Below are 25723 nucleotides of genomic sequence, written 5' to 3'. Positions count from 1 at the left end.
TATCCACAATAAATTCAATCACATACATAGGAAATGGCAAGAAAAACATCACATACATTCAAACATATGATGTGGATTGCAAGCAGCATGTGTGTCAATCTGAGCCTGGTAGCGTAATAGCAATGATTTCACATACATTCAATGGGGTAAATTTACTAAGGCCGTTTTTTCATCAAAGTGTCATCTCGGTAATTTACTAAGCAATAATCACGGCAGTGATGAGGGCATTCGTAATTTTTTGGAAGTCCAACAAAAAAATTACGAATAAATACACCATCGGTCAAAACGCGGCTGTTTAACTATGAATCTCGGTAATTTACTAAGAAGTGCAAAGCAAAAAAAAACCAAACACTGCCGTGAAAAATTACAACTCGTAAAAAAGTGCTTAAAAAAACCAGACCTGCTTTTTTTTACCGTGATTGTATAGGCATGCAGGGATCCATGAGATCCGTGCATGTATATCAGTGGGAAGGGGTGGGAAAGTGATTATTTTCTCCAAAAAATTGCGTGGGGTCCCCCCTCATAAGCATAACCAGCCTCGGGCTCTTTGAGCCGATCCTGGTTGCAGAAATATGGGGAAAAAATTGACAGGGGTTCCCCCATATTTAAGCAACCAGCATCGGGCTCTGCGCCTGGTCCTGGTTCCAAAAATACGAGGGACAAAAAGAGTAGGGGTCCCCCGTATTTTTAAAACCAGCACCGGGCTCCACTAGCTGGACAGATAATGCCACAGCCGGGGGTCACTTTTATATAGTGCCCTGCGGCCGTGGCATCAAATATCCAACTAGTCACCCCTGGCCGGGGTACCCTGGGGGAGTGGGGACCCCTTCAATCAAGGGGTCCCCCCCCCCCAGCCACCGAAGGGCCAGGGGTGAAGCCCGAGGCTGTCCCCCCCATCCAATTGGCTGCGGATGGGGGGCTGATAGCCTTTTGTGAAAATGAAAAGATATTGTTTTTAGTAGCAGTACTACAAGGCCCAGCAAGCCTCCCCCGCATGCTGGTACTTGGAGAACCACAAGTACCAGCATGCGGCGGAAAAACGGGCCCGCTGGTACCTGTAGTACTATTACTAAAAAAATACCCAAAAAAAGACAAGACACACACACCGTGAAAGTAAAGATTTATTACATACATGCACACAAACATACATACATACTTACCTTATGTTCACACGCAGGTCGGTCCTCTTCTCCAGTAGAATCCAAGGGGTACCTGTTGAATAAATTTTACTCACCAGATCCAGGGTCCCAGGGTCCTCGGGGCAACCATTTGTAATCCAGGTACTTGAATAAAATAACAAAACGGATACCCGAGCCACGAACTGAAAGGGGCCCTATGTTTTCACATGGGACTCCTTTCCCCGAATGCCAGAAACCCACTCTGACTTCTGTCTAAGTGGGTTTCTTCAGCCAATCAGGGAGCGCCACGTTGTAGCACTCTCCTGATCGGCTGTGTGCTCCTGTACTGAGTGACAGGCGGCACACGGCAGTGTTACAATGTAGCGCCTATGCGCTCCATTGTAACCAATGGTGTGAACTTTCTGCTCAGCGGTGACGTCACTTTAGGTCAACCGCAGGGCAGAAAGTTCCCAACGTGGCGCTCCCTGATTGGCTGAAGAAACCCACTTCACCCCTGGCCCTTGGGTGGCTGGGGGGGGGGACCCCTTGATTGAAGGGGTCCCCACTCCCCCAGGGTACCCCGGCCAGGGGTGACTAGTTGGATATTTGATGCCACGGCCGCAGGGCACTATATAAAAGTGACCCCCGGCTGTGGCATTATCTGTCCAGCTAGTGGAGCCCGGTGCTGGTTTTAAAAATACGGGGGACCGGCATCTCGGTCAAAATTGGGACCTTAGTAAATTTACCCCAATGTATATATTTATCTAGGGGATCAACACTTGCAAATTGGTTAGGCAAACCAATGTGGTGGCTGGGCACACCCCCTCTAGAGACTGGCCACACCCTTAAACATGGGCCCTTACCACTGCATTTTCCTGGTGTGCCCTACATGCCCACAGTCTGACACTGGGTAACACCACATAAAGATATCGGAAAGTATTACATTCTGGAGCTTGGTACGACGTATTGGAAATGTGTCCAAATTCCAAAACAGCAGTTTTCGGATTTTTGTACGCATTTTCCTTTTAGTACATCCTGCCTATTACGTGTATATCATAGGTGAAGGTGGAACGTTAGCTCCCACTCTCTAAATGAACTTCTTTGCTGCTGAGGTTTTTTTTTTACCACTGTGTAATTCTGTGGTGAGCCCAGTTTGTCACTTTTGATTGTACTTCTTGGCATGGCAAAAAAAACCTACGCAAAGTGGTCAAAAACGTTTTTCTTTTTACACATGGACTTTCGTAATAAAAACTAGATTGCTGCCTCCTTACTGCTCCCGCTGCTACACTCCGTCAGCGCTATAGCAAGGTGACCGGACATATGCATATACAGGGTCACCTCTGCTGACTGCCCGTTGTCGCCCTCGCTCTACCTAGCCCCGCTCTGCCTGCTGCCTGCTCACTCGCCCGCTCTGACCTGTGTGACGCCACCACTGCTGCTGTCGTGATTCTTTCCCAGGCACATGCATAGAAGAAAAGAAAAAAAAGCAGCGGCGATGAGAATGAAGAAGCCGGGATAGTCAAAGCGCCGGATACCGGAACACATCTGGAATAATATAAGTGTACATGAACTGCGGTAAATATAAGTAAAAAAACAAAACAAGACAAGAGTGTGTTGTTTTGTGATAAGTAAAACCTAAACATCGCATTCTTACATGAATAGATCCCTATGTGTCCGCAATGACTATATAAAGAATCAGAAAATGTTGTGAGAGCAACTCCTCTGGCTGCAAAAGTATGTTTGAAAGTCCACTCTTTAGTTTATTAATCATTGGACTTGTTCCTGGTAATTATAATTTCTCATTGCTGTAATTGTAGTAATAAAGAAATGAAAGATCATGGTCATGAGACGTGTGGCAATGGCTATTGTTGACCAAGCCCCAGAATTATTCTGCATTGTGATAACAAACAGGGGACTATTTTGTTTTTTTGGTATCATCTCCAGATATACAGTATCAAAAGCGGGATGCTCTATACCAGTCACCAGTAGTGATGAGCGGGTTCGGATCCTCGGGATCCGAACCCGCCCGAACTTCACCTTTTTTTGCACGGGTCCGAGCAACTCGGATCCTCCCACCTTGCTCGGTTAACCCAAGCGCGCCCGAACGTCATCATCCCGCGGTCGGATTCTCGCGAGATTGTTATTCTATATAAGGAGCCGCGCGTCGCCGCCATTTTTCACTCGTGCATTGGAGATGATCGTGAGAGGACGTGGCTGGCGTCCTCTCAGTTTCTATGTTCAGTGGGCTGCAAATATCTGTGCCCAGTGTGCTGCAAATATCTGTGCTCAGTGTGCTGCAAATATCCGTGCTCAGTGTGCTGCAAGTGCAAATATCTACGTTCTCTGCCTGAAAAACGCTCCATATCTGTGCTCAGTGTGCTGCAAATATCTGTGCTCAGTGTGCTAATTGCTTTATTGTGGGGACTGGGGACCAGCAGTATTATATAGTAGGAGGACAGTGCAGAGTTTTGCTGACCAGTGACCACCAGTATTATACGTTCTCTGCCTGAAAAACGCTCCACATCTGTGCTGCATTGTAGTATATAGTAGGAGGACAGTGCAGAATTTTGCTGACCACCAGTATAACTATATATATAGCAGTACGGTACAGTAGTCCACTGCTCTACCTCTGTGTCGTCAAGTATACTATCCCATCCATACCTGTGGTGCATTTCAGTTTTGCACAGTTTGCTGACCACCAGTATATAATATATAGCAGTACGGTACAGTAGGCCACTGCTCTACCTACCTCTGTGTCGTCAAGTATACTATCCATCTATACCTGTGGTGCATTTCAGTTTTGCACAGTTTGCTGACCACCAGTATATAATATATAGCAGTACGGTACAGAAGGCCACTGCTCTATCTACCTCTGTGTCGTCAAGTATACTATCCATCCATACCTGTGGTGCATTTCAGTTTTGCACAGTTTGCTGACCACCAGTATATAATATATAGCAGTACGGTACAGAAAGCCACTGCTCTACCTACCTCTGTGTCGTCAAGTATACTATCCATCCATACCTGTGGTGCATTTCAGTTTTGCACAGTTTGCTGACCACCAGTATATAATATATAGCAGTACGGTACAGAAGGCCACTGCTCTACCTACCTCTGTGTCATCAAGTATACTATCCATCCATACCTGTGGTGCATTTCAGTTTTGCAGTTTGCTGACCACCAGTATATAATATATAGCAGTACGGTACAGTAGGCCACTGCTCTACCTACCTCTGTGCCGTCAAGTATACTATCCATCCATACCTGTGGTGCATTTCAGTTTTGCACAGTTTGCTGACCACCAGTATATAATATATAGCAGTACGGTACAGAAGGCCACTGCTCTACCTACCTCTGTGTCGTCAAGTATACTATCCATCCATACCTGTGGTGCATTTCAGTTTTGCAGTTTGCTGACCACCAGTATATAATATATAGCAGTACGGTACAGTAGGCCACTGCTCTACCTACCTCTGTGCCGTCAAGTATACTATCCATCCATACCTGTGGTTCATTTCAGTTTTGCACAGTTTGCTGACCACCAGTATATAATATATAGCAGTACGGTACAGTAGGCCACTGCTCTACCTACCTCTTTGTTGTCAAGTATACTATCCATCCATACCTGTGGTGCATTTCAGTTTTGCACAGTTTGCTGACCACCAGTATATAATATATAGCAGTACGGTACAGAAGGCCACTGCTCTACGTACCTCTGAGTCGTCAAGTATACTATCCATCCATACCTGTGGTGCATTTCAGTTTTGCACAGTTTATTGACCACCAGTATATAATATATAGCAGTACGGTACAGTAGGCCACTGCTCTACCTACCTCTGTGTCGTCAAGTATACTTTCCATCCATACCTGTGGTGCATTTCAGTTTTGCACAGTTTGCTGACCACCAGTATATAATACAGGTTGAGTATCCCTTATCCAAAATGCTTGGGACCAGAGGTATTTTGGATATCGGATTTTTCCGTATTTTGGAATAATTGCATACCATAATGAGATATCATGGCGATGGGACCTAAATCTAAGCACAGAATGCATTTATGTTACATATACACCTTATACACACAGCCTGAAGGTCATTTAATACAATATTATTAATAATTTTGTGTATTAAACAAAGTGTGTGTACATTCACACAATTCATTTATGTTTCATATACACCTTATACACACAGCCTGGAGGTCATTTAATACAATACTATTAATAACTTTGTGTATTAAACAAAGTTTGAGTACATTGAGCCACAGAAAACAAAGATTTCAGTATCTCACTCTCACTCAAAAAAGTCCGTATTTCGGAATATTCCGTATTTCGGAATATTTGGATATGGGATACTTGACCTGTATATAGCAGTACGCTACAGTAGGCCACTGCTCTACCTACCTCTGTGTCGTCAAGTATACTATCCATCCATACCTGTGGTGCATTTCAGTTTTGCACAGTTTGCTGACCACCAGTATATAATATATAGCAGTACGGTACACTAGGCCACTGCTCTACCTACCTCTGTGTCGTCAAGTATACTATCCATCCATACCTGTGGTGCATTTAAATTTTGCACAGTTTGCTGACCACCAGTACTGTATATACTATATAGCAGTACGGTACAGTAGGCCACTGCTCTACCTACCTCTGTGTCGTCAAGTATACTATCCATCCATACCTGTGGTGCATTTCAGTTGTGCGGAGTATATATAATAGTAGGCCATTGCTATTGATATATTACTGGCATATAATTCCACACATTAAAAAATGGAGAACAAAAATGTGGAGGGTAAAATAGGGAAAGATCAAGATCCACTTCCACCTCGTGCTGAAGCTGCTGCCACTAGTCATGGCCGAGACGATGAAATGCCATCAACGTCGTCTGCAAAGGCCGATGCCCAATGTCATAGTAGAGAGCATGTAAAATCCAAAAAAATAAAGCTCAGTAAAATGACCCAAAAATATGAATCAATTTCGTCTGAGGAGAAGCGTAAACTTGCCAATGTGCCATTTACGACACGGAGTGGCAAGGAACGGCTGAGGGCCTGGCCTATGGTCATGGCTAGTGGTTCAGCTTCACATGAGGATGGAAGCACTCATCCTCCTGCTAAAAAACTTAAAAGAGTTAAGATGGCAAAAGCACAGCAAAGAACTGTGCGTTCTTCTAAATCACAAATCCCCAAGGAGAGTCCAATTGTGTCGGTTGCGATGCCTGACCTTCCCAACACTGGATGGGAAGAGGTGGTGCCTTCCACCATTTGCACGCCCCCCTGCAAGTGCTGGAAGGAGCACCCACAGTCCAGTTCCTGATAGTCAAATTGAAGATGTCACTGTTGAAGTACACCAGGATGAGGATATGGGTGTTGCTGGCGCTGGGGAGGAAATTGACAAGGAGGATTCTGATGGTGAGGTGGTTTGTTTAAGTCAGGCACCCGGGGAGACACCTGTTGTCCGTGGGACGAATATGGCCATTGACATGCCTGGTCAAAATACAAAAAAAAATCACCTCTTCGGTATGGAATTATTTCAACAGAAATGCAGACAACTGGTGTCAAGCCGTGTTTTGCCTTTGTCAAACTGTAATAAGTAGGGGTAAGGACGTTAACCACCTAAGAACATCCTCCCTTATACGTCACCTGGAGCGCATTCATCAGAAGTCATTAACAAGTTCAAAAACTTTGGGTGAGAGTGGAAGCAGTCCACTGCCAACTAAATCCCTTCCTCTTGTAACCAAGCTCCTGCAAACCACACCACCAACTCCCTCAGTGTCAATTTCCTCCTTAGACAGGAAAGCCAATAGTCCTGCAGGCCATGTCACTGTCAAGTCTGACGAGTCCTCTCCTGCCTGGGATTCCTCTGATGCATCCTTGAGTGTAACGCCTACTGCTGCTGGCGCTGCTGTTGTTGCTGCTGGGAGTCGATCGTCATCCCAGAGGGGAAGTCGGAAGACCACTTGTACTACTTCCAGTAAGCAATTGACTGTTCAACAGTCCTTTGCGAGGAATATGAAATATCACAGAAGTCATCCTGCTGCAAAGCGGATAACTCAGGCCTTGGCAGCCTGGGTGGTGAGAAACGTGTTTCCGGTATCCACCGTTAATTCACAGGAAACCAGAGAATTGATTGAGGTACTGTGTCCCCGGTACCAAATACCATCTAGGTTCCATTTCTCTAGGCAGGCGATACCGAAAATGTACACAGACGTCAGAAAAAGAGTCACCAGTGTCCTAAAAAATGCAGTTGTACCCAATGTCCACTTAACCACGGACATGTGGACAAGTGGAGCAGGGCAGACTCAGGACTATATGACTGTGACAGCCCACTGGGTAGATGTATTGCCTCCCGCAGCAAGAACAGCAGCGGCGGCACCAGTAGCAGCATCTCGCAAACGCCAACTCGTTCCTAGGCAGGCTACGCTTTGTATCACCGCTTTCCATAAGAGGCACACAGCTGACAAGCTCTTACGGAAACTGAGGAACATCATCGCAGAATGGCTTACCCCAATTGGACTCTCCTGGGGATTTGTGACATCGGACAACGCCACCAATATTGTGCGTGCATTACATCTGGGCAAATTCCAGCACGTCCCATGTGTTGCACATAAAATTAATTTGGAGGTGCAGAATTATTTAAAAAACGACAGGGGTGTGCAAGAGATGCTGTCGGTGGTCCGAAGAATTGCGGGCCACTTTCGGCATTCAGCTACCGCGTGCCGAAGACTGGAGCACCAGCAAACACTCCTGAACCTGCCCTGCCATCATCTGAAGCAAGAGGTGGTAAAGAGGTGGAATTCTACCCTCTATATGCTTCAGAGGATGGAGGAACAGCAAAAGGCCATTCAAGCCTATACAGCTACCTACGATATAGGCAAAGGAGGGGGAATGCACCTGACTCAATCGCAGTGGAGAATGATTTCAACGTTGTGCAAGGTTCTGCAACCCTTTGAAGTTGCCACACGTGAAGTCAGTTCAGACACTGCAAGCCTGAGTCAGGTCATGCCCCTCATCAGGCTTTTGCAGAAGAAGCTGGAGAGATTGAAGGAGGAGCTAAAACAGAGCGATTCCGCTAGGCATGTGGGACTTGTGGGTGGAGCCCTTAATTCGCTTAACCAGGATTCACGGGTGGTCAATCTGTTGAAATCAGAGCACTACATTTTGGCCACCGTGCTCGATCCTAGATTTAAAACCTACGTTGTATCTCTCTTTCCGGCAGGCAAGTCTGCAGAGGTTCAAAGACCTGCTGGTGAGAAAATTGTCAAGTCAAGCGGAACGTGACCCGTCAACAGCTCCTCCTTCACATTCTCCCGCAACTGGGGCTGCGATGAAAAGGCTAAGAATTCCGAGCCCACCCACTGGCGGTGATGCAGGGCAATCTGGAGCCAGTGCTGACATCTGGTCCGGACTGAAGGACCTGCCAACGATTACTGACATGTCGTCTACTGTCAATGCATATGATTCTGTCACCATTAAAAGAATGGTGGAAGATTATATGAGTGACCGCATCCAAGTAGGCACGTCAGACAGTCCGTACGTATACTGGAAGGAAAAAGAGGCAATTTGGAGGCCCTTGCACAAACTGGCTTTATTTTACCTAAGTTGCCCCCCCTCCAGTGTGTACTCCGAAAGAGTGTTTAGTGCAGCCGCTCACCCAGTCAGCAATCGGCGTACGAGGTTACTTCCAGAAAATGTGGAGAAGATTATGTACATCAAAATTAATTATAATCAATTCCTCCGTGGAGACATTCACCAGCAATTGCCTCCAGAAAGTACACAGGGACCTGAGATGGTGGATTCCAGTGGGGACGAATTAATACTCTGTGAGGAGGGGGATGTACACAGTGAAAGGGGTGAGGAATCGGACGATGAGGAGGAGGTGGACATCTTGCCTCTGTAGAGCCAGTTTGTGCAAGGAGAGATTGATTGCTTTTTTTTTTGGTGGGGGCCCAAACCAACCAGTCATTCCAGTCACAGTTGTGTGGCAGACCCTGTCGCTGAAATGATGGGTTTGTTAAAGTGTGCATGTCCTGTTTATACAACATAATGGTGGGTGGGAAGGCCCAAGGACAATTCCATCTTGCACCTCTTTTTTCTTTCATTTTTCTTTGCATCATGTGCTGTTTGGGGACTATTTTTTGAAGTGCCATCCTGTCTGACACTGCAGTGCCACTCCTAGATGGGCCAGGTGTTTGTGTCGGCCACTTGGGGTGCTTAGCTTAGTCACACAGCTACCTCATTGCGCCTCTTTTTTTCTTTGCATCATGTGCTGTTTGCGGACTATTTTTTGGAAGTGCCATCCTGTCTGACACTGCAGTGCCACTCCTAGATGGGCCAGGTGTTTGTGTCGGCCACTTGGGTCGCTTAGCTTAGTCACACAGCTACCTCATTGCGCCTCTTTTTTTCTTTGCATCATGTGCTGTTTGCGGACTATTTTTTTGAAGTGCCATCCTGTCTGACACTGCAGTGCCACTACTAGATGGGCCAGGTGTTTGTGTCGGCCACTTGGGTCGCTTAGCTTAGTCACACAGCTACCTCATTGCGCCTCTCTTTTTCTTTGCATCATGTGCTGTTTGGGGACTATTTTTTTGAAGTGCCATCCTGTCTGACACTGCAGTGCCACTCCTAGATGGGCCAGGTGTTTGTGTCGGCCACTTGGGTCGCTTAGCTTAGTCACACAGCTACCTCATTGCACCTCTTTTTTTCTTTGCATCATGTGCTGTTTGGGGACTATTTTTTTGAAGTGCCATCCTGTCTGACACTGCAGTGCCACTCCTAGATGGGCCAGATGTTTGTGTCGGCCACTTGGGTCGCTTAGCTTAGTCACACAGCTACCTCATTGTGCCTCTTTTTTTCTTTGCATCATGTGCTGTTTGGGGACTACTTTTTTGAAGTGCCATCCTGTCTGACACTGCAGTGCCACTCCTAGATGGGCCAGGTGTTTGTGTCGGCCACTTGGGTCGCTTAGCTGAGTCACACAGCTACCTCTTTGCGCCTCTTTTTTCTTTGCATCATGTGCTGTTTGGGGACTATTTTTTTGAAGTGCCATCCTGTCTGACACTGCAGTGCCACTCCTAGATGGGCCAGGTGTTTGTGTCGGCCACTTGGGTTGCTTAGCTTAGTCACACAGCTATCTCATTGTGCCTCTTTTTTTCTTTGCATCATGTGCTGTTTGGGGACAAATTTTTTAATCTGCCATCCTGTCTGACACTGCAGTGCCACTCCTAAATGGGCCAGGTGTTTGTGTCGGCCACTGGGGTCGCTTAGCTTAGTCACACAGCTACCTCATTGCGCCTCTTTTTTTCTTTGCATCATGTGCTGTTTGGGGACAATTTTTTTAATCTGCCATCCTGTCTGACACTGCAGTGCCACTCCTAGATGGGCCAGGTGTTTGTGTCGGCCACTTGGGTCGCTTAGCTTAGTCACACAGCTACCTCATTGCGCCTCTTTTTTTCTTTGCATCATGTGCTGTTTGGGGACAATTTTTTTAATCTGCCATCCTGTCTGACACTGCAGTGCCACTCCTAGATGGGCCAGGTGTTTGTGTCGGCCACTTGGGTCGCTTAGCTTAGTCATCCAGCGACCTCGGTGCAAATTTATGACTAAAAATAATATTGTGAGGTGTGAGGTGTTCAGAATAGACTGGAAATGAGTGTAAATTATGGTTATTGAGGTTAATAATACTATGGGATCAAAATGACCCCCAAATTCTATGATTTAAGCTGTTTTTGAGGGTTTTTTGTAAAAAAACACCCGAATCCAAAACCCCCCCGAATCCGACAAAAAAATTTCAGGGAGGTTTTGCCAAAATGCGTCCGAATCCAAAACACGGCCGCGGAACCAAATCCTAAACCAAAACACAAAACCCGAAAAATTTCCGGTGCACATCACTAGTCACCAGTAACAAATGGGTCAAGGTTCATATATTCCAGACAATAGGCACCAAGGGGTTTATTTACTAATATTCGTGTTTTAGACGTTTTTAAGGGTGTTTGATCTCGAATGGTATCGGGTGCATTTTACTGCAACTTTTTGAATCCTGATACGGTCATTTACTAAGCTGCCGAGGTTTCCTCATTCGTTTTTTCCGATGTCGATGTGATTCGTAATGTCAGGCAGTGGTTTATGGGAGTGATGAGTAAAACACTGCCTGACAAAACACAAGGAATCCCGGCCGGATCTGTGAGATCCGTGCAGGGTTTCATTGTGTACCTTAAAAAAGTGTTTAAAGTGTTAAAAATTCAGAAAAAAATTGCGTGGGGTCCCCCCTCCTAAGCATAACCAGCCTCGGGCTCTTTGAGCCGGTCCTGGTTGTAAAAATACGGGGAAAAAATTGATAGAGGATCCCCCATATTTTAACAACCAGCACCGGGCTCTGCGCCTGGTCCTGGTGTAAAAAATACGGGGGACAAAAGACGTAGGGGTCCCCCATATTTTTCACACCAGCACCAGGCTCCACTAGTCAGAGAGATAATGCCACAGCCGGGGGACACTTTTATATTGGTCCCTGCAGCCCTGGTGACTAGTTGGTGATTTAATGCCAGGGCCGCAGGGACCAATATAAAAGTGTCCCCCGGCTATGGCATTATCTCTCTGACTAGTGGAGCCCGGTGCTGGTGTGAAAAATACGGGGGACCCCTACGTGTTTTGTCCCCCATATTTTTTACACCAGGACCAGGAGCAGAGCCCGGTGCTGGTTGTTAAAATATGGGGGATCCCCTGACAATTTCCCCCCAATATTTTTACAACCAGGACCGGCTCAAAGAGCCTGAGGCTGGTTATGCTTAGGAGGGGGGACCCCATGCAATTTTTCTTTTAGTTTTTACACTAAACAGACCCTTTCCCATAGATAACCATGCACAGATCTCACTGATCCGTGCATGATTATCCAAACTCGCCTGGAAAAAGCAGGTCTATTTTTTTGCTGCTTTTTTTAACGATTCGCAAAAAAATACACCCGCACTTGAGCATTCAGAGACTAACACCCAAATACGGATTAATAGTAAATTCCCGTGTTGTATGAGCAAACAGCCGCGTTTGACCAATGGTCTATTCATTCGTATTTCTGAACTTAGCCTTGAAAACCATTACGAATAGCCCAAACACTGCCGAGATATGTGCTTAATAAATTCCCGTGTTGGGACTTAGAAAAAAACCCACAAATCGAACAAACTCGGATTTTTAGTAAATATACCCCCAAGTATTTTGCCATGCATCATATTTAATTTCAATAAGCAGGCTTAAAGCATCATGCAAGGTATACAATGTGTTGGTCTGGTCATACAAGGCCTTTATCAAGCTTTTTATCATACCAAGCCGGGTCAGCATACAGCAGACAAGCCATCTATTATCTGAGATGGCTTGTCTGTTGTATGTTGAACCTGGCTTGTCAAAAAAACTTGGTGAGCGCCTATTGTCTGGAATATTTGAACCTGGAACCAATTTGTTACTGGTGACTGGTATAGAGCACCTCGCTGATGATATCTCAGGAGATGTGAGTGCGGGGCTCTTGGAGATATATTTATATATATATATGTCGAAGTCGAAAATATTATACCCACATCCAACACGTGCAAACACCACACAGAGGGGCCTCCGTGCGTGCACGTGTTCTGCCGTGCGCATACCCACATATATTGGCTCGCGAAGCCCTGCGTATTAGCGCGTAGTATGAGTAAATACGGTAGCATACGCATTCGCATAGAAAAGCCACAAACACATAACTGATATTTTATCCACATAGTGCATAATTTACACATAGTCTACACGCACCACACCAGCAAGTTACATTTACTTAGGAAATAGAACAACAGAGATATCCAGCTTTACAGGACAGAACTAGGTTAGGACATAGTGTTTGGTATCCAGATGTATGGTATTTCAAGGACTACATTCCGATCGCAGTTTGCAGATTATAGCATGCTCCTGCGCATAGATATGCGCAGGAATACAATAATCATATCTTACTGTAATTACTGTACGCCTGATTTTCGGCTGGAACCCAGTGGAGGACATCTGCAAGTACACCTGGATCAAGCATCGCCCACCTGTTCAAACCAACCTATGAACCCTCATGTACTGTAAATGACCTGCCCCTTGACCTATGGAAGAAGAGCTTACAGTTTCCTTTGTATTATGTTTTGGACTATTGTATAAAAGCAGGGCCTCCTGGTTGGCCTCGGTCTATTCTCTGAAGGTCATCTTGCTAAGACTGACTGAGGACCGGTTCCGGGAGGCGCAGGAGAACAAACGTATGTACTATTGGGTTGTAGCTCTTCACCTGTTATATTGTTGTATTTCTGTGTATATCCCTTTTAGGAAATATTTGTTGCTGCGTTGGACCACAACATAACATATACAACTGGTGTCGCATTCCATTCTTGTTCGGGTATAGAAGTGTATTCAGCCACACATGTCGTTGTATAGTGCACATAGGGGGTAATTCCAAGTTGATCGCAGCAGGATTTTTGATAGCAATTGGGCAAAACCATGTGCACTGCAGGGGAGGCAGATATAACATGTGCAGAGAGAGTTAGATTTGGGTGGGTTATTTTGTTTCTGTGCAGGGTAAATACTGGCTGCTTTATTTTTACACTGCAAGTTAGATTGCAGATTGAACACACCACACCCAAATCTAACTCTCTCTGCACATGTTATATCTGCCTCCCCTGCAGTTCACATGGTTTTGCCCAATTGCTAACAAAAATCCTGCTGCGATCAACTTGGAATTACCCCTATGGTGCATTTACGTCGTAGGGGTATTATCTGCATTCAGCGGCCGCAGCGGCCCGAACCAGTGTATTATGAGGTATAGCATTTCCCTGTAAGTTAAACGAACTTAACAATATATATATATATATATATATATATATATATCCTTCCAGTATCTGCCGGCACTCAAATCCTCCAATCAACATGCTCCGGTGCCAGTTGAAGCAAAGTAATAACCATCCAATTGAAAACGGCACTCGGAGATCACAAACCATGTGAAGAAATTTAATTCATGACATTAACGTTTCGGGGCAACATGCCCCGTCCTCATTCTGAGGACGGGGCTTGCTGCCCCGAAACGTTAATGTCATGAATTAAATTTCTTCACATGGTTTGTGATCTCCGAGTGCAGTTTTCAATTGGATGGTTATATATATATATATATACTGTACATATAGCGCAGACTCAGTAAAGAAGGATCAGTAAATACACATACATGTTTACATTACATAGTATATACTGTACATTTCAAAATCATTTCTATTTTGCTGCTGACTTGGTAACCCAGTGTAATATCTAGGTCAGGGCTAGGCAACCTGTGATACTACAGCTGCTATGGAACTACACATCCCAGCATGCTATTTTTCACAAAAAATACCCAGATAATTGCGGAAAGAGGATTACCAGGGACAGAATGTTCTCACAAAATGATAAAATGCTTGATAAAGGTCCCCCCTCCCACTGGGGGTCATTTCGAGTTGTTCGCTCGGTAAAAATCTTCGCATCGCAGCGATTTTCCGCTGAATGCGCATGCGCAATGTCCGCACTGCGACTGCGCCAAGTAAATTTGCTATGCAGTTAGGAATTTTACTCACGGCTTTTTCATCGTTCTGGCGATCGTAATGTGATTGACAGGAAATGGGTGTTACTGGGCGGAAACAGGCCGTTTTATGGGCGTGTGGGAAAAAACGCTACCGTTTCCGGAAAAAACGCAGGAGTGTCCGGAGAAACGGGGGAGTGTCTGGGCGAACGCTGGGTGTGTTTGTGACGTCAAACCAGGAACGACAAGCACTGAAATGATCGCAGATGCCGAGTAAGTCTGGAGCTACTCAGAAACTGCTACGAGGTGTGTAATCGCAATATTGCGAATACATCGTTCGCAATTTTAAGATGCTAAGATTCACTCCCAGTAGGCGGCGGCTTAGCATGAGCAAATCTGCTAAAATCCGCTTGCGAGCGAACAACTCGGAATGACCCCCAGTATGTTGTATGGCAGTGGTCCCCAAACTTTATTGAATCACGGCACCCTAGAGCAGGGGTGGCCAGACTTTTGGAGTCGGTGATCTACTTTGAAATCTGAAAAGCTTTTGTGTTCTACCTAGGTGGGATAAAGCCCCAAAAAAGGGGCGTGGCATAATTTGTTAAAGTGGGCGTGGTATAACAAAAAAGGGACATAGCCTTGCTGCACAGAGTGTAATGACTGTCTCGCACGAAATAACACATTGGCCCCCACAGGTAAAAACCTCAAACACATATGCCCCCACAGTGCCAGATACACATATGCCCCACAGTGCCAGATATGCCCCCACAGTGCCACATATGCCCCCACAGTGCCAGATACACATATGCCCCCACAGTGCCGGACACACATATGCCCCACAGTGCCAGATATGCCCCCACAGTGCCACATATGCCCCCACAGTGCCAGATACACATATGCCCCCACAGTGCCATGTGCCCACAGTGCTAGATATGCCCCCACAGTGCCACGTATGACCCCACAGTGCCAGATACAGATATGCCCCCACAGTGCCATGTGCCCACAGTGCTAGATATGCCCCCACAGTGCCACGTATGACCCCACGGTTCCAGATACAGTTATGCCCCCACAGTGCCAGATATGCCCCCACAGTGCCAGATATGACCCCACAGTGCCAGATACAGATATGCCCCCACAGTGCCATATGCCCACAGTGCTAGACATGCCCCCACAGAGCCAGATACAGATATGCCCCCACAGTGCCATGTGCCCACACTGTGCCAGATATGCCCCCACAGTACCAGATATGCCCCCACAGTGCCACATATGATCCCACAGTGCCAGATACAGATATGCCTCACAGTGCCAGATATGCCCCCACAGTGCCAGATATGCCCCCACAGTGCCACATATGACCCCACAGTACCAGATACAGATTTGCCCCCACAGTGCCATGTGCCCCCAGTGCTAGATATGCCCCCACAGTGCCAGATACAGATATGCCCCCACTGTGCCATGTGCCCTCAGTGCCAGATATGCCCCCATAGTGCTGCTCACCGTTTTGCTGCTGTGTGGAGAGCGCAGCATGCGCCTCTCCTGCCTGCCGTCCTGCCTCTCAGTCTGGTCTCCGGTGGTGACGGCAGCGTGTATTTCTCATACGTCCTAGAGGATGTTGGGGACGACATCAAGACCATGCGGTATAGACGGGATCCGCAGGAGACATGGGCACTCTAAAGACTTTTCATTGGGTGTGAACTGGTTCCTCCCTCTATGCCCCTCCTCCAGACCCCAGTTTTAGAAATGTGCTCAGGTCAACTGGATGCACTCTGAGGAGCTCTACTGAGTTTCTCTGAAAAGACTTATGTTAGGTTTTTTTATTTTCAGGGAGATCTGCTGGCATCAGACTCCCTGCTTCGTGGGACTGAGGGGGCAGAAGCAGAACCAACTTCCTCAGAGTTTCATGGCTCTGCTTCTGGCTGACAGGACACCATTAGCTCCTGAAGGGAACTGAACGCTAGCCGTGTCTAGATGCTCACTCCCACAGCGCGCCGTCGCCCCCCTCGCAGAGCCAGAAGTCAGAAGACAGGTGAGTATGAGAAGAATGATCTTCAATCAAGTAAGTGACGGCTGAGGTGCGGTGCGGCTGGCGGGCCATTGCTGCCCACACACACACAGGCACTGCAGGGTGCAGGGCGCGGGGGCGCCCTGGGCAGCAAGAAAAATACCTCAAACTGGCTAAAAGGGGGCATAAGATGCCGCTGGCACAGCCCTACCCCCGCCAGTATAAAAAAATATGTCATATACTGAATGTAAGGACGCGCCATTGTGGGGCGGAGCTTCTTCCTCAGGCAGCCAGCACACTACTCAGCGCCATTTTCTCTCTCTCCTCTGGCTGCAGGCTGGTCCTCTCCTCCACTTCTGACAAGTACAGGGTGCTATAAAGGGGGGGCATAAAGTGATTGTGGTGCATTTGATAGTGTATATTACTATTTAAAAGTGCTTTTGGGCTGTGGACATACTGTGTTCACAGGCAATACTGGCGCTGGGTTTGTGAACTGGCTGCTTCTATCCTGTGTCCCTCTGACAGATTTTACTGTGTGTCTGTCCCCAAAATAAGTCCCAGTGTGTCTGAGTGTGGTGTACACGTGTGAGGCATGTCTGAGGCAGGGAGTTCCTCCCCGGAGGAAGCCATTTTAGGGACACAGAGTTGTAATGTGGTGGCGCTACCGGCACACCAAGAGCCTGCATGGGTGAAAGAATTACGTGACAGTATGCATCTGATTAACCGTAAATTGGATAAGTCTGAATCTAAAGGGCCCTACACACTGGCCGATCTGCCACCGAGCTGCCCGACGGCAGATACGGCCGACGAGCGACCCGGCAGCGGAGGGGCAGTGACGGGGGGAGTGAAGTTTCTTCACTCCCCCCGTCACGTGGCTCTATTGAAGTGCAGGCAAATATGGACGAGATCGTCCATATTGGCCTGCATGTACAGCCGACGGGGGACCAGCGATGAACGAGCGCGGGGCCGCGCATCGTTCATCGCTGGAGCCTCCACACTGAAAGATATGAACGAGTTCTCGTTCATTTATGAACGAGATCGTTCATATCTTTCAAACAAATCAGCATGTGTGTAGGGCCTATAAGGCTGCATGCTGGAGAAAATCTGTGGAAGATGTGATATTTCAGGATGCTGTTATTCCTTATGCGGGCGGCCCCACTGGGTCACATAAGAGACCATTTGCAGATGTTGTAAACACTGATACCGACACAGATTCTGATTCTTGTGTCGACGATAGTGAATCCAGAGAGATAGATCATAAATTGGCAAAAAGTATACAATATATGATTGTGGCTATAAGGGACGTGTTGGAGGTTACAGAAAGCACTCCTGTACCTCAGGAGAAGGCTTATTTATGTAAGGAAAAGACATCCAAAGTCACGTTCCCTCCTTTACACAAACTAAATGCTCTGTTTGAAGGGATGTGGGTGAATCCTGATAAAAAATTTCGTATTCCCAAAAGGATTCACATAGCTTATCCTTTACCGGTTGAAGACAGGAAAAAATGGGAGTCACCCCCTGTGTTAGACAGTGCACTTTACAGGTTGACAAAGAAGGTAATTCTCCCTGCTCCTGGCACGGCTTCTCTTAAAAAGCCGGCAGACCACAAAATGGAAATGACATTGAAATCCATTTATGTTACCAATGGTACACTGCTCAGGCCCACTATTGCCTGCGCATGGGTGAGTCGAGCTATTGAAAAATGGTCAGAAAGTGTGTCATCAGAAATTGACACGATTGATAAAGATGAGATATTCCTTAAGTTACGGAATATCAAGGACTGCTTCCGCCTACATGCTGGAAGCAATGAAGGATATTGGATTCTAGAGTTCACAAGCCGCTACCATGGCATTATCGGCTAGGCGGGCGTTGTGGATTCGCCAGTGGAACGAGGATGCAGATTCCAAAAGAAACATGGAGGCTCTCCCATATAAAGGTGAGGCCTTATTCGGCGATGGCCTGGATGCGTTCGTCTCGGCGGCTACCGCAGGTAAGTCGACATTTTTGCCTTCTGCACCTGCACCGGCAAAAAAAGACCTATCACCCGCAAATGCAGTCCTTTCGGCCCAATAAATACAAAAAGACGAGAGGTTCCCCCTTCTTTGCAGGTAGGGGAAGGGGAAGGGGAAAGAAGCCCACAACGGCTCCAGGTTTCCAAGAGCAGAAGTCTACCCCTAATTCTGCCAAATCCCCAGCATGACGCTGGAACTCCCTTGCGGGAGGCCGCTCGGGTGGGGGCATGTCTCAAACTCTTCAGCCAGAATTTGATTCTGTCTGGCCTGGACCCCTGGGTGTTGCAAATAGTATCCCAGGGATACAAACTAGAGTTTCAAGACGTTCCCCCATGCCGATTTTTCAAATTGACCTTGCCAGTTTCTCCGCCAGAGAGAGAAGCAGTAACAGCGGCAATCCAAAAATGATGTCAAGACCAGGTCATAGTCCTGGTACCGTTGTCACAACAAGGGCGGGGTTTTTATTCAAGCCTCTTTGTTGTTCCGAAGCCGGACGGCTCGGTCAGACCGATCCTAAATCTAAAGGATCTGAATTTCTTTCTGAAAAGGTTCAAGTTCAAGATGGAATCACTTCGGGCGGTGATTGCCAGTCTGGAGGTGGGGGACTACTTGGCGTCGGTGGACATAAAGGATGCTTACCTGCATGTTCCCATTTATCTTCCTCACCAGGCTTATCTGAGATTCGCGGTTCAGGATTGCCATTACCAATTCCAGACGTTACCGTTCGGCCTCTCCACGGCGCCGAGGGTATTCACCAAGGTGATTGCGGAGATGATGGTTCTCCTTCGTCAGAAAGGAGTCAATATAATTCCTTATCTGGATGACCTCCTGATAAAGGTGAGATCCAGGGAGCAGTTGTTAAAAAAAAATATCACTCTCTCTGTCAATACTCCAACAACACAGGTGGATCATACATTACCCAAAGTCACAGTTGGAACCGACGACAAGGTTGTCTTTCCTCGGGATGATTCTGAACACAGAAGTTCAGAGTATTTCTTCCGCTGGAAAAGGCTCTGGAAATCCAGAAAATGGTAAAACAGATATTGAAACCATCCAGTGTGTCGATCCATCAGTGCATTCGGTTGTTGGGGAAGATGGTGGCGGCCTACGAGGCCATACAGTTTGGCAGGTTACATGCCAGAGTATTCAAGTGGAACCTGTTGGACAAGTGGTCGGGGTCACACCTACACATGCACAGAAAGATAATCCTGTCATCAAAAAACAGGATTTTGCTCCTGTGGTGGTTGCACAGCTTTCACCTGCTAGAGGGACGCAGGTTCGGGATTCAGTCCTGGTAACCACGAATGCAAGTCTCCGAGGCTGGGGAGCAGTCTCTCAGGGAGAAATCTTCCAGGGACGTTGGGCACAACAGGAAGCCTGCCTTCACATAAACGTTCTGGAGCTAAGAGCCATTTACAACGGCCTTCAACAAGTGGTACATCTTCTTCAAGACCGTCCCGTGCAGATCCAGGCAGACAATGTAACAGCAGTCACATACATAAACTGGCAGGGCGGAACGAAAAGCAGAGTGGCAGCGGCAGAGGCAACAAAAATCCTCAGCTGGGCAGAAAAACATCTACAAGCTCTGTCTGCAATATTCATTCCGGGAGTAGACAACTAGGAAGCAGACTTCCTCAGCAGACATGATATCCATCCAGGAGAGTGGGGCCTCCACCAAGAAGTCTTCGCAGAGGTGACAAGTCTTTGGGGAGTTCCTCAAATAGACATGATGGCGTCTCGTCTCAACAAGAAGCTTCAGAGATACTGTTCCAGGTCGAGAGACCCTCAAGCAGTAGCAGTGGATGCACTGGTGACCCAGTGGGTGTTTCCGTCAGTGTATATCTTCCCTCCACTTCCGCTGATCCCAAAAGTACTCAGGATCATAAGAAAAACAAGGGTTCGAGCAATCTTCATTGCCCCAGACTGGCCAAGGAGGGCTTGGTACCCAGATCTTCAGCAGTTGCTCATAGAAGATCCTCTGCCTTTTCCTCCTCGAGAGGACCTGCTGCAGCAGGGGCCATGCGTGTACCAAGACTTACCGTGGCTACGTTTGACGGCATGGCTGTTGAGCGCCGGATCCTAGCCAGGAAGGGTATTCCCGAGGAGGACATACCCACACTTATTCAGGCCAGAAAGGAAGTAACGTCGAAACATTACCAACGTATTTGGAGAAAATATGTGTCTTAGTGTGAATCCAAGAAGGCTCCTACGGAAGAGTTTGAATTGGGATGTTTTCTCCATTTTTTTGCAGGATGGTGTGAAGGCGGGACTCCGATTGGGATCAATCAAGGTCCAGATTTCGGCCTTGTCAGTGTTCTTCCAGAAACAATTGGCCTCTCTTCCAGAGGTTCAGACCTTCGTGAAAGGGGTTCTGCACATCCAGCCTCCTTTCGTGCCTCCAGTGGCACCATGGGACCTTAACGTGGTATTGCAGTTCCTTCAATCGGATTGGTTTGAGCCTCTACAAAAGATAGAGTTGAAGTTTCTCACTTGGAAAGTGGTGATGCTTTTGGCATCCGCAAGGCGGGTGTCTGAATTGGGGGCCTTGTCTCACAAGAGCCCTTACCTGATTTTCCATGAAGATAGGGAAGAGTTGCGAACTCGCCAACATTTTCTTCCAAAGGTGGTTTCTGCTTTTCACATAAACCAGCCTATTGTGGTGCCAGTAGTTACTGACACATTCACTGATTCAAAGTCTCTAGATGTGGTTAGAGCTTTGAAAATCTATGTTGCTAGAACGGCTCGTATACAGAAAACAGAGGCTCTGTTTGTCCTGTATGATCACAACAAGATTGGCTGTCCTGCTTCCAAGCAGACTATTGCACGTTGGATTAGAAATACGATTCAGCAAGCTCATACTACGGCTGGATTGCCGTTGCCGACGTCGGTAAAGGCCCACTCCACTAGGAAGGTGGGCTCATTCTGGGCGGCTGCCCGGGGGGGTCTCGGCATTACAACTTTGCCGAGCAGCTACTTGGTCAGGGTCAAACACATTTGCTAAGTTCTACAAGTTTGACACCTTGGCCGATGTGGACCTAAAGTTTGGTCAATCGGTGCTGCAGGGTCATCCGCACTCTCCCGCCCGTACTGGAGCTTTGGTATAGACCCCATGGTCTTGATGTCATCCCCAGCATCCTCTAGGACGTATGAGAAAATAGGATTTTGATAACCTACCGGTAAATCCTTTTCTCCTAGTCCGTAGAAGATGCTGGGCGCCTGTCCCAGTGCGTACTTTACCTGCAGTTTAGTTATTACAGTTACACAAGTTGTGTTATCCAAAAAGTTCCAATACTGGTCAAGCAATAAGCTTCCACCAGATCTGGAGGGTAACCCGCACCGAGATTAGTAAATTATGATGTCAATCACAAAGTTGGAGTGCCTATTGTCATATCTAATTACACCCTATTTTAGGGATGCGCATATATCAATATATATATGAGACAAAATTAGGAGGCTCACAAAGGTGCTACCTACTGGTTTAAACAAGGATACGGAGTCAAATCCCCATAGAAAGGGGAAAAGGAAAAGAAACCAGATAAATTTAAGGTGCACTCATCCAACTACTAACTCATCAATATGATTGTTGTTATAGAACATATATATCCACAGCAGCAATATCAAATAAAGGCTTAAATGCTCAATAACCTAAAATGATATAGAGGTTTATTTTATTATTCATTTATATGGGACTCAATTGTCCTTTATTGAAATTAGAGCGAAATATTAAAATTCATAGAGTAAGAAACAGAGAATAGAAAGTGACAGAAATGGAATAGGTGTGAATAAAGATTTAAAAACAAAGCTAATGTGTTTGTCCCTTCATATATTTTCCTGTGTTTATTTCAATTGTGCATTCACATACATATATTTGTGCAGCACTGTATCAGTGCTATCTTTTTATGAGATCTACAGTTTTCATATTCATTGGAGCCTGTTATGCTGCAATAGAGGGACATATGCTGTCTTGCTTTGAAGTTACAAACTGTTACATCAAATTGTAGCCAAGTTTCTCTCCACTCCTGCCCTTAAAGCTGTAATACTGATAACTTGATTGTAATGTTACAAATGGAGGAGTGAAACAATGGCCCTCATTCCGAGACGTTCGCTCGGTATTTTTCATCGCATCGCAGTGAAATTCCGCTTAGTACGCATGCGCAATATTCGCACTGCGACTGCGCCAAGTAATTTTACAATGGAGATAGTATTTTTACTCACGGCTTTTTCATCGCTCCGGCGATCGTAGTGTGATTGACAGGAAATGGGTGTTACTGGGCGGAAACACGGCGTTTTCGGGGCGTGTGGATAAAAACGCTACCGTTTCCGGAAAAAACGCAGGAGTGGCCGGAGAAACGGGGGAGTGTCTGGGCGAACGCTGGGTGTGTTTATGACGTCAAACCAGGAACGACAAGCACTGAACTGATCACAGATGCCGAGTAAGTCTGAAGCTACTCTGAAACTGCTAAGTAGTTTGTAATCGCAATATTGCGAATACATCGGTCGCAATTTTAAGAAGCTAAGATACACTCCCAGTAGGCGTAGGCTTAGCCTGAGCAACTCTGCTAAATTCGCCTTGCGAGCGATCAACTCGGAATGAGGGCCAATGTTGCTGAATATGTAACTTGTGCCTGAGATCCTAAAATGTCACATAGTGCAGAGAATGCTGGTATGACATTATATAAATAGACTTAGTGTTTGAGAGAAATGATGGGGATGAGCCTGGGTAAACAATTTCACTGCCCTATATTAAAGGCTGTCCACTTTATAGAACTTAAAAATCTCTGACCCCAGTTGCTGCTATTAATAATGCATGAATAAATGTGCTGGAGAGATGGGTTTAATATATCCCAATATGATGTTAATCCACAATGTTTTACACCTTATGTATAAGTTAGTATTAGCAGCAGTCGTTACTGGTACTCAGCAATATTAAATTGTGTCCATGCAGGACATATTAGTAGCACTTAAATATTGCTCGTTAAACTCAAGTAACTTATATTTTATATAGGTACCAGAGGATCATGCCCCTGTTTGCCGACTAACTGCGGTACACATACAATAGCACTAAATCTCCACTAGACACAGAGAAATTCTTGTATCTGGCATTAACCCCGTTGTTTCTCTTGTTTGATATTAATGTCAGCTATCCCACAGCATACAGATGGAATTTCAGGTGAATATAAATATGTTTAAAGACTCCTCTCTACAATGAGCAGGTTTGGCTCCTGATAATGCACTATAGGTCTCACATGTATGTTGTATATCAATTGCACATTTTAAACACTATTACTGACACGGGAACACATAGCTAAAGCCTATGCGCATTTCACTCATAAAGAGCTTCCTCAGTGCACTATAGTGCCCCTGCCCTAGAGCATCAGAATTATTTTACGGGCACCCCTAGGCCAAAAGTTTCTTATTGAGAAATTTAGACAGAAATATTAAATTAAGCAAATTGTGTTTAATTGTATGTCATCCTTAGGTTCCATTGTGTGGTGAGTGACTAGATTTGCTTCTATTTGTCCACATATTGTATGATTGGTAGCCAGCAGCACTGGTTTTGCCTACTGGCCATATATAATTTTAATTGGTCCTGGTCCACCAACCCAGGGTACCCCTGCAAGTGACCCAAGGCACCCCAGGGTGCCAAGGCACACAGTTTGAGAACCCCTGCTGTATGGCATCCCTAGGATGCTGGTCTAACCTCACTTTTTTTCAGGGCCACTTTAAATTCCCCATGTGCCCCTGATTCTGATGAAGTAGCAACACAGCCTGTCACTGTAGCTCTTCCTGTACAGCATAGTTACCTACCTTCCCGCAGTCTTCAGGAGACTCCCTGTAATAGCAGCAATCTCCCTGACTCCCTGGATAGTCCATCAATCTCCCTGATTGCATCTTATCCCCATAATGAAGCTGTTACACTCTTGGGGGAGGGGGGGGGGGGGGATAAATCAGAGATACCAACATTCAAATGGGATCATCAGTACCATTTCACTGCATTGATTATAAGCAACAATTATCCCTATGCATTTTAAATAAGGTTTCTCGTGGCCACTTACAGTATATGGAACCTGCTGTAAAACACAATACACAAATCCTGGAAAAAAAAAATGATACCACTCCTCTCAGATGTAGCAGTACACATCCGCGCTGATAGGTGTTACTTTCACAATCTCCCTGACATGCTTTGTCAAAAGTAGGTAAGTACTGAATGCTGTACAGTCATACAGCATGTAAACTTTATGTGTCAGGTTTAAGGTTAAATGTTTATGCAGTACTTTCACTGTTTTAACTCTTTGTACACTGCCTGGCTAGAGGGTTCTATGGAGATGCAAACACTCTTATCAATCAGTAACACTACAGTACCAAACCAATATTTATATTTTGGTAGAAAAATAAACTACTCACCTGTTCCACTAGCTGCAGTCTGTATGAGGAAATCCATTGCAATCAGCAATCCAAACGTCACACTACAACAACGTCTTCCCATATTATATGATAATAACTGAGTACTAAAACACAACAATCATAAGTGCTGCTGGATCTTTGCTGCACAACAGACTCACTGCTAGAAGGTATCCACCCATTCAACTCCACCTCCTCCTATCACTAGAGTGGAATATATTTCCTCCTACAACTATAACTTTCTTAGAACATCAAGCGGCTACAGTTTTGTAAAGCAAACATCGCTGCCACTTCCATGTGCATGAACTATGCAAAGTGTAACCCACACAGTTTTATTACTTCCAGTGATACAGAACACCCACACATCTTCTATACTCTGCAGGACAGTGATTGGGGAAATACGCCAGTATCATCATTTCCTGCAGACTGCTAATTTGCCCACATACTTTAAATGTGAATAATAACATGACTCCACTGCTTAACCCTCTACTGTAGCTCTGAAATTATTTTCCTAAGTATGCAAGTGATTGACTGGATTTCAAACTAGGGATGGCCAATGGAGGGTTAACCATCGATGGTCTCCACTGATGTACTACTGGTGCTTTAGCATCAATGGCATGAAATCATCGATAGGAAACTATAAAGTTTTCTTCTTTTTTTTGCTA

The 25723-nt window shown here is 46.0% G+C and overlaps 1 protein-coding gene across 2 annotated transcripts in view; it reads right to left on the bottom strand.

The window, feature by feature from the left end:
- Positions 1-25385, bottom strand: part of LOC134949111 (interleukin-13 receptor subunit alpha-1-like) — a 238155-nt gene extending 212770 nt beyond the window's left edge. The window contains exon 1 of one of the 2 annotated variants that reach the window (XM_063937501.1): positions 25062-25385. In XM_063937501.1, coding sequence (XP_063793571.1) covers positions 25062-25143 — 82 coding nt within the window. In that variant the 5' untranslated portion in view covers positions 25144-25385. The remainder of the gene's footprint in view (positions 1-25061) is intronic. The other variant, XM_063937502.1, reaches the window with a different exon arrangement.
- Between the last annotated feature and the right edge of the window lie 338 nt (positions 25386-25723).

Source organism: Pseudophryne corroboree, chromosome 8 (assembly GCF_028390025.1).
Source record: "Pseudophryne corroboree isolate aPseCor3 chromosome 8, aPseCor3.hap2, whole genome shotgun sequence".
NCBI lineage: Eukaryota > Metazoa > Chordata > Amphibia > Anura > Myobatrachidae > Pseudophryne > Pseudophryne corroboree.
This window is presented reverse-complemented; position numbering and strand designations above follow the sequence as displayed.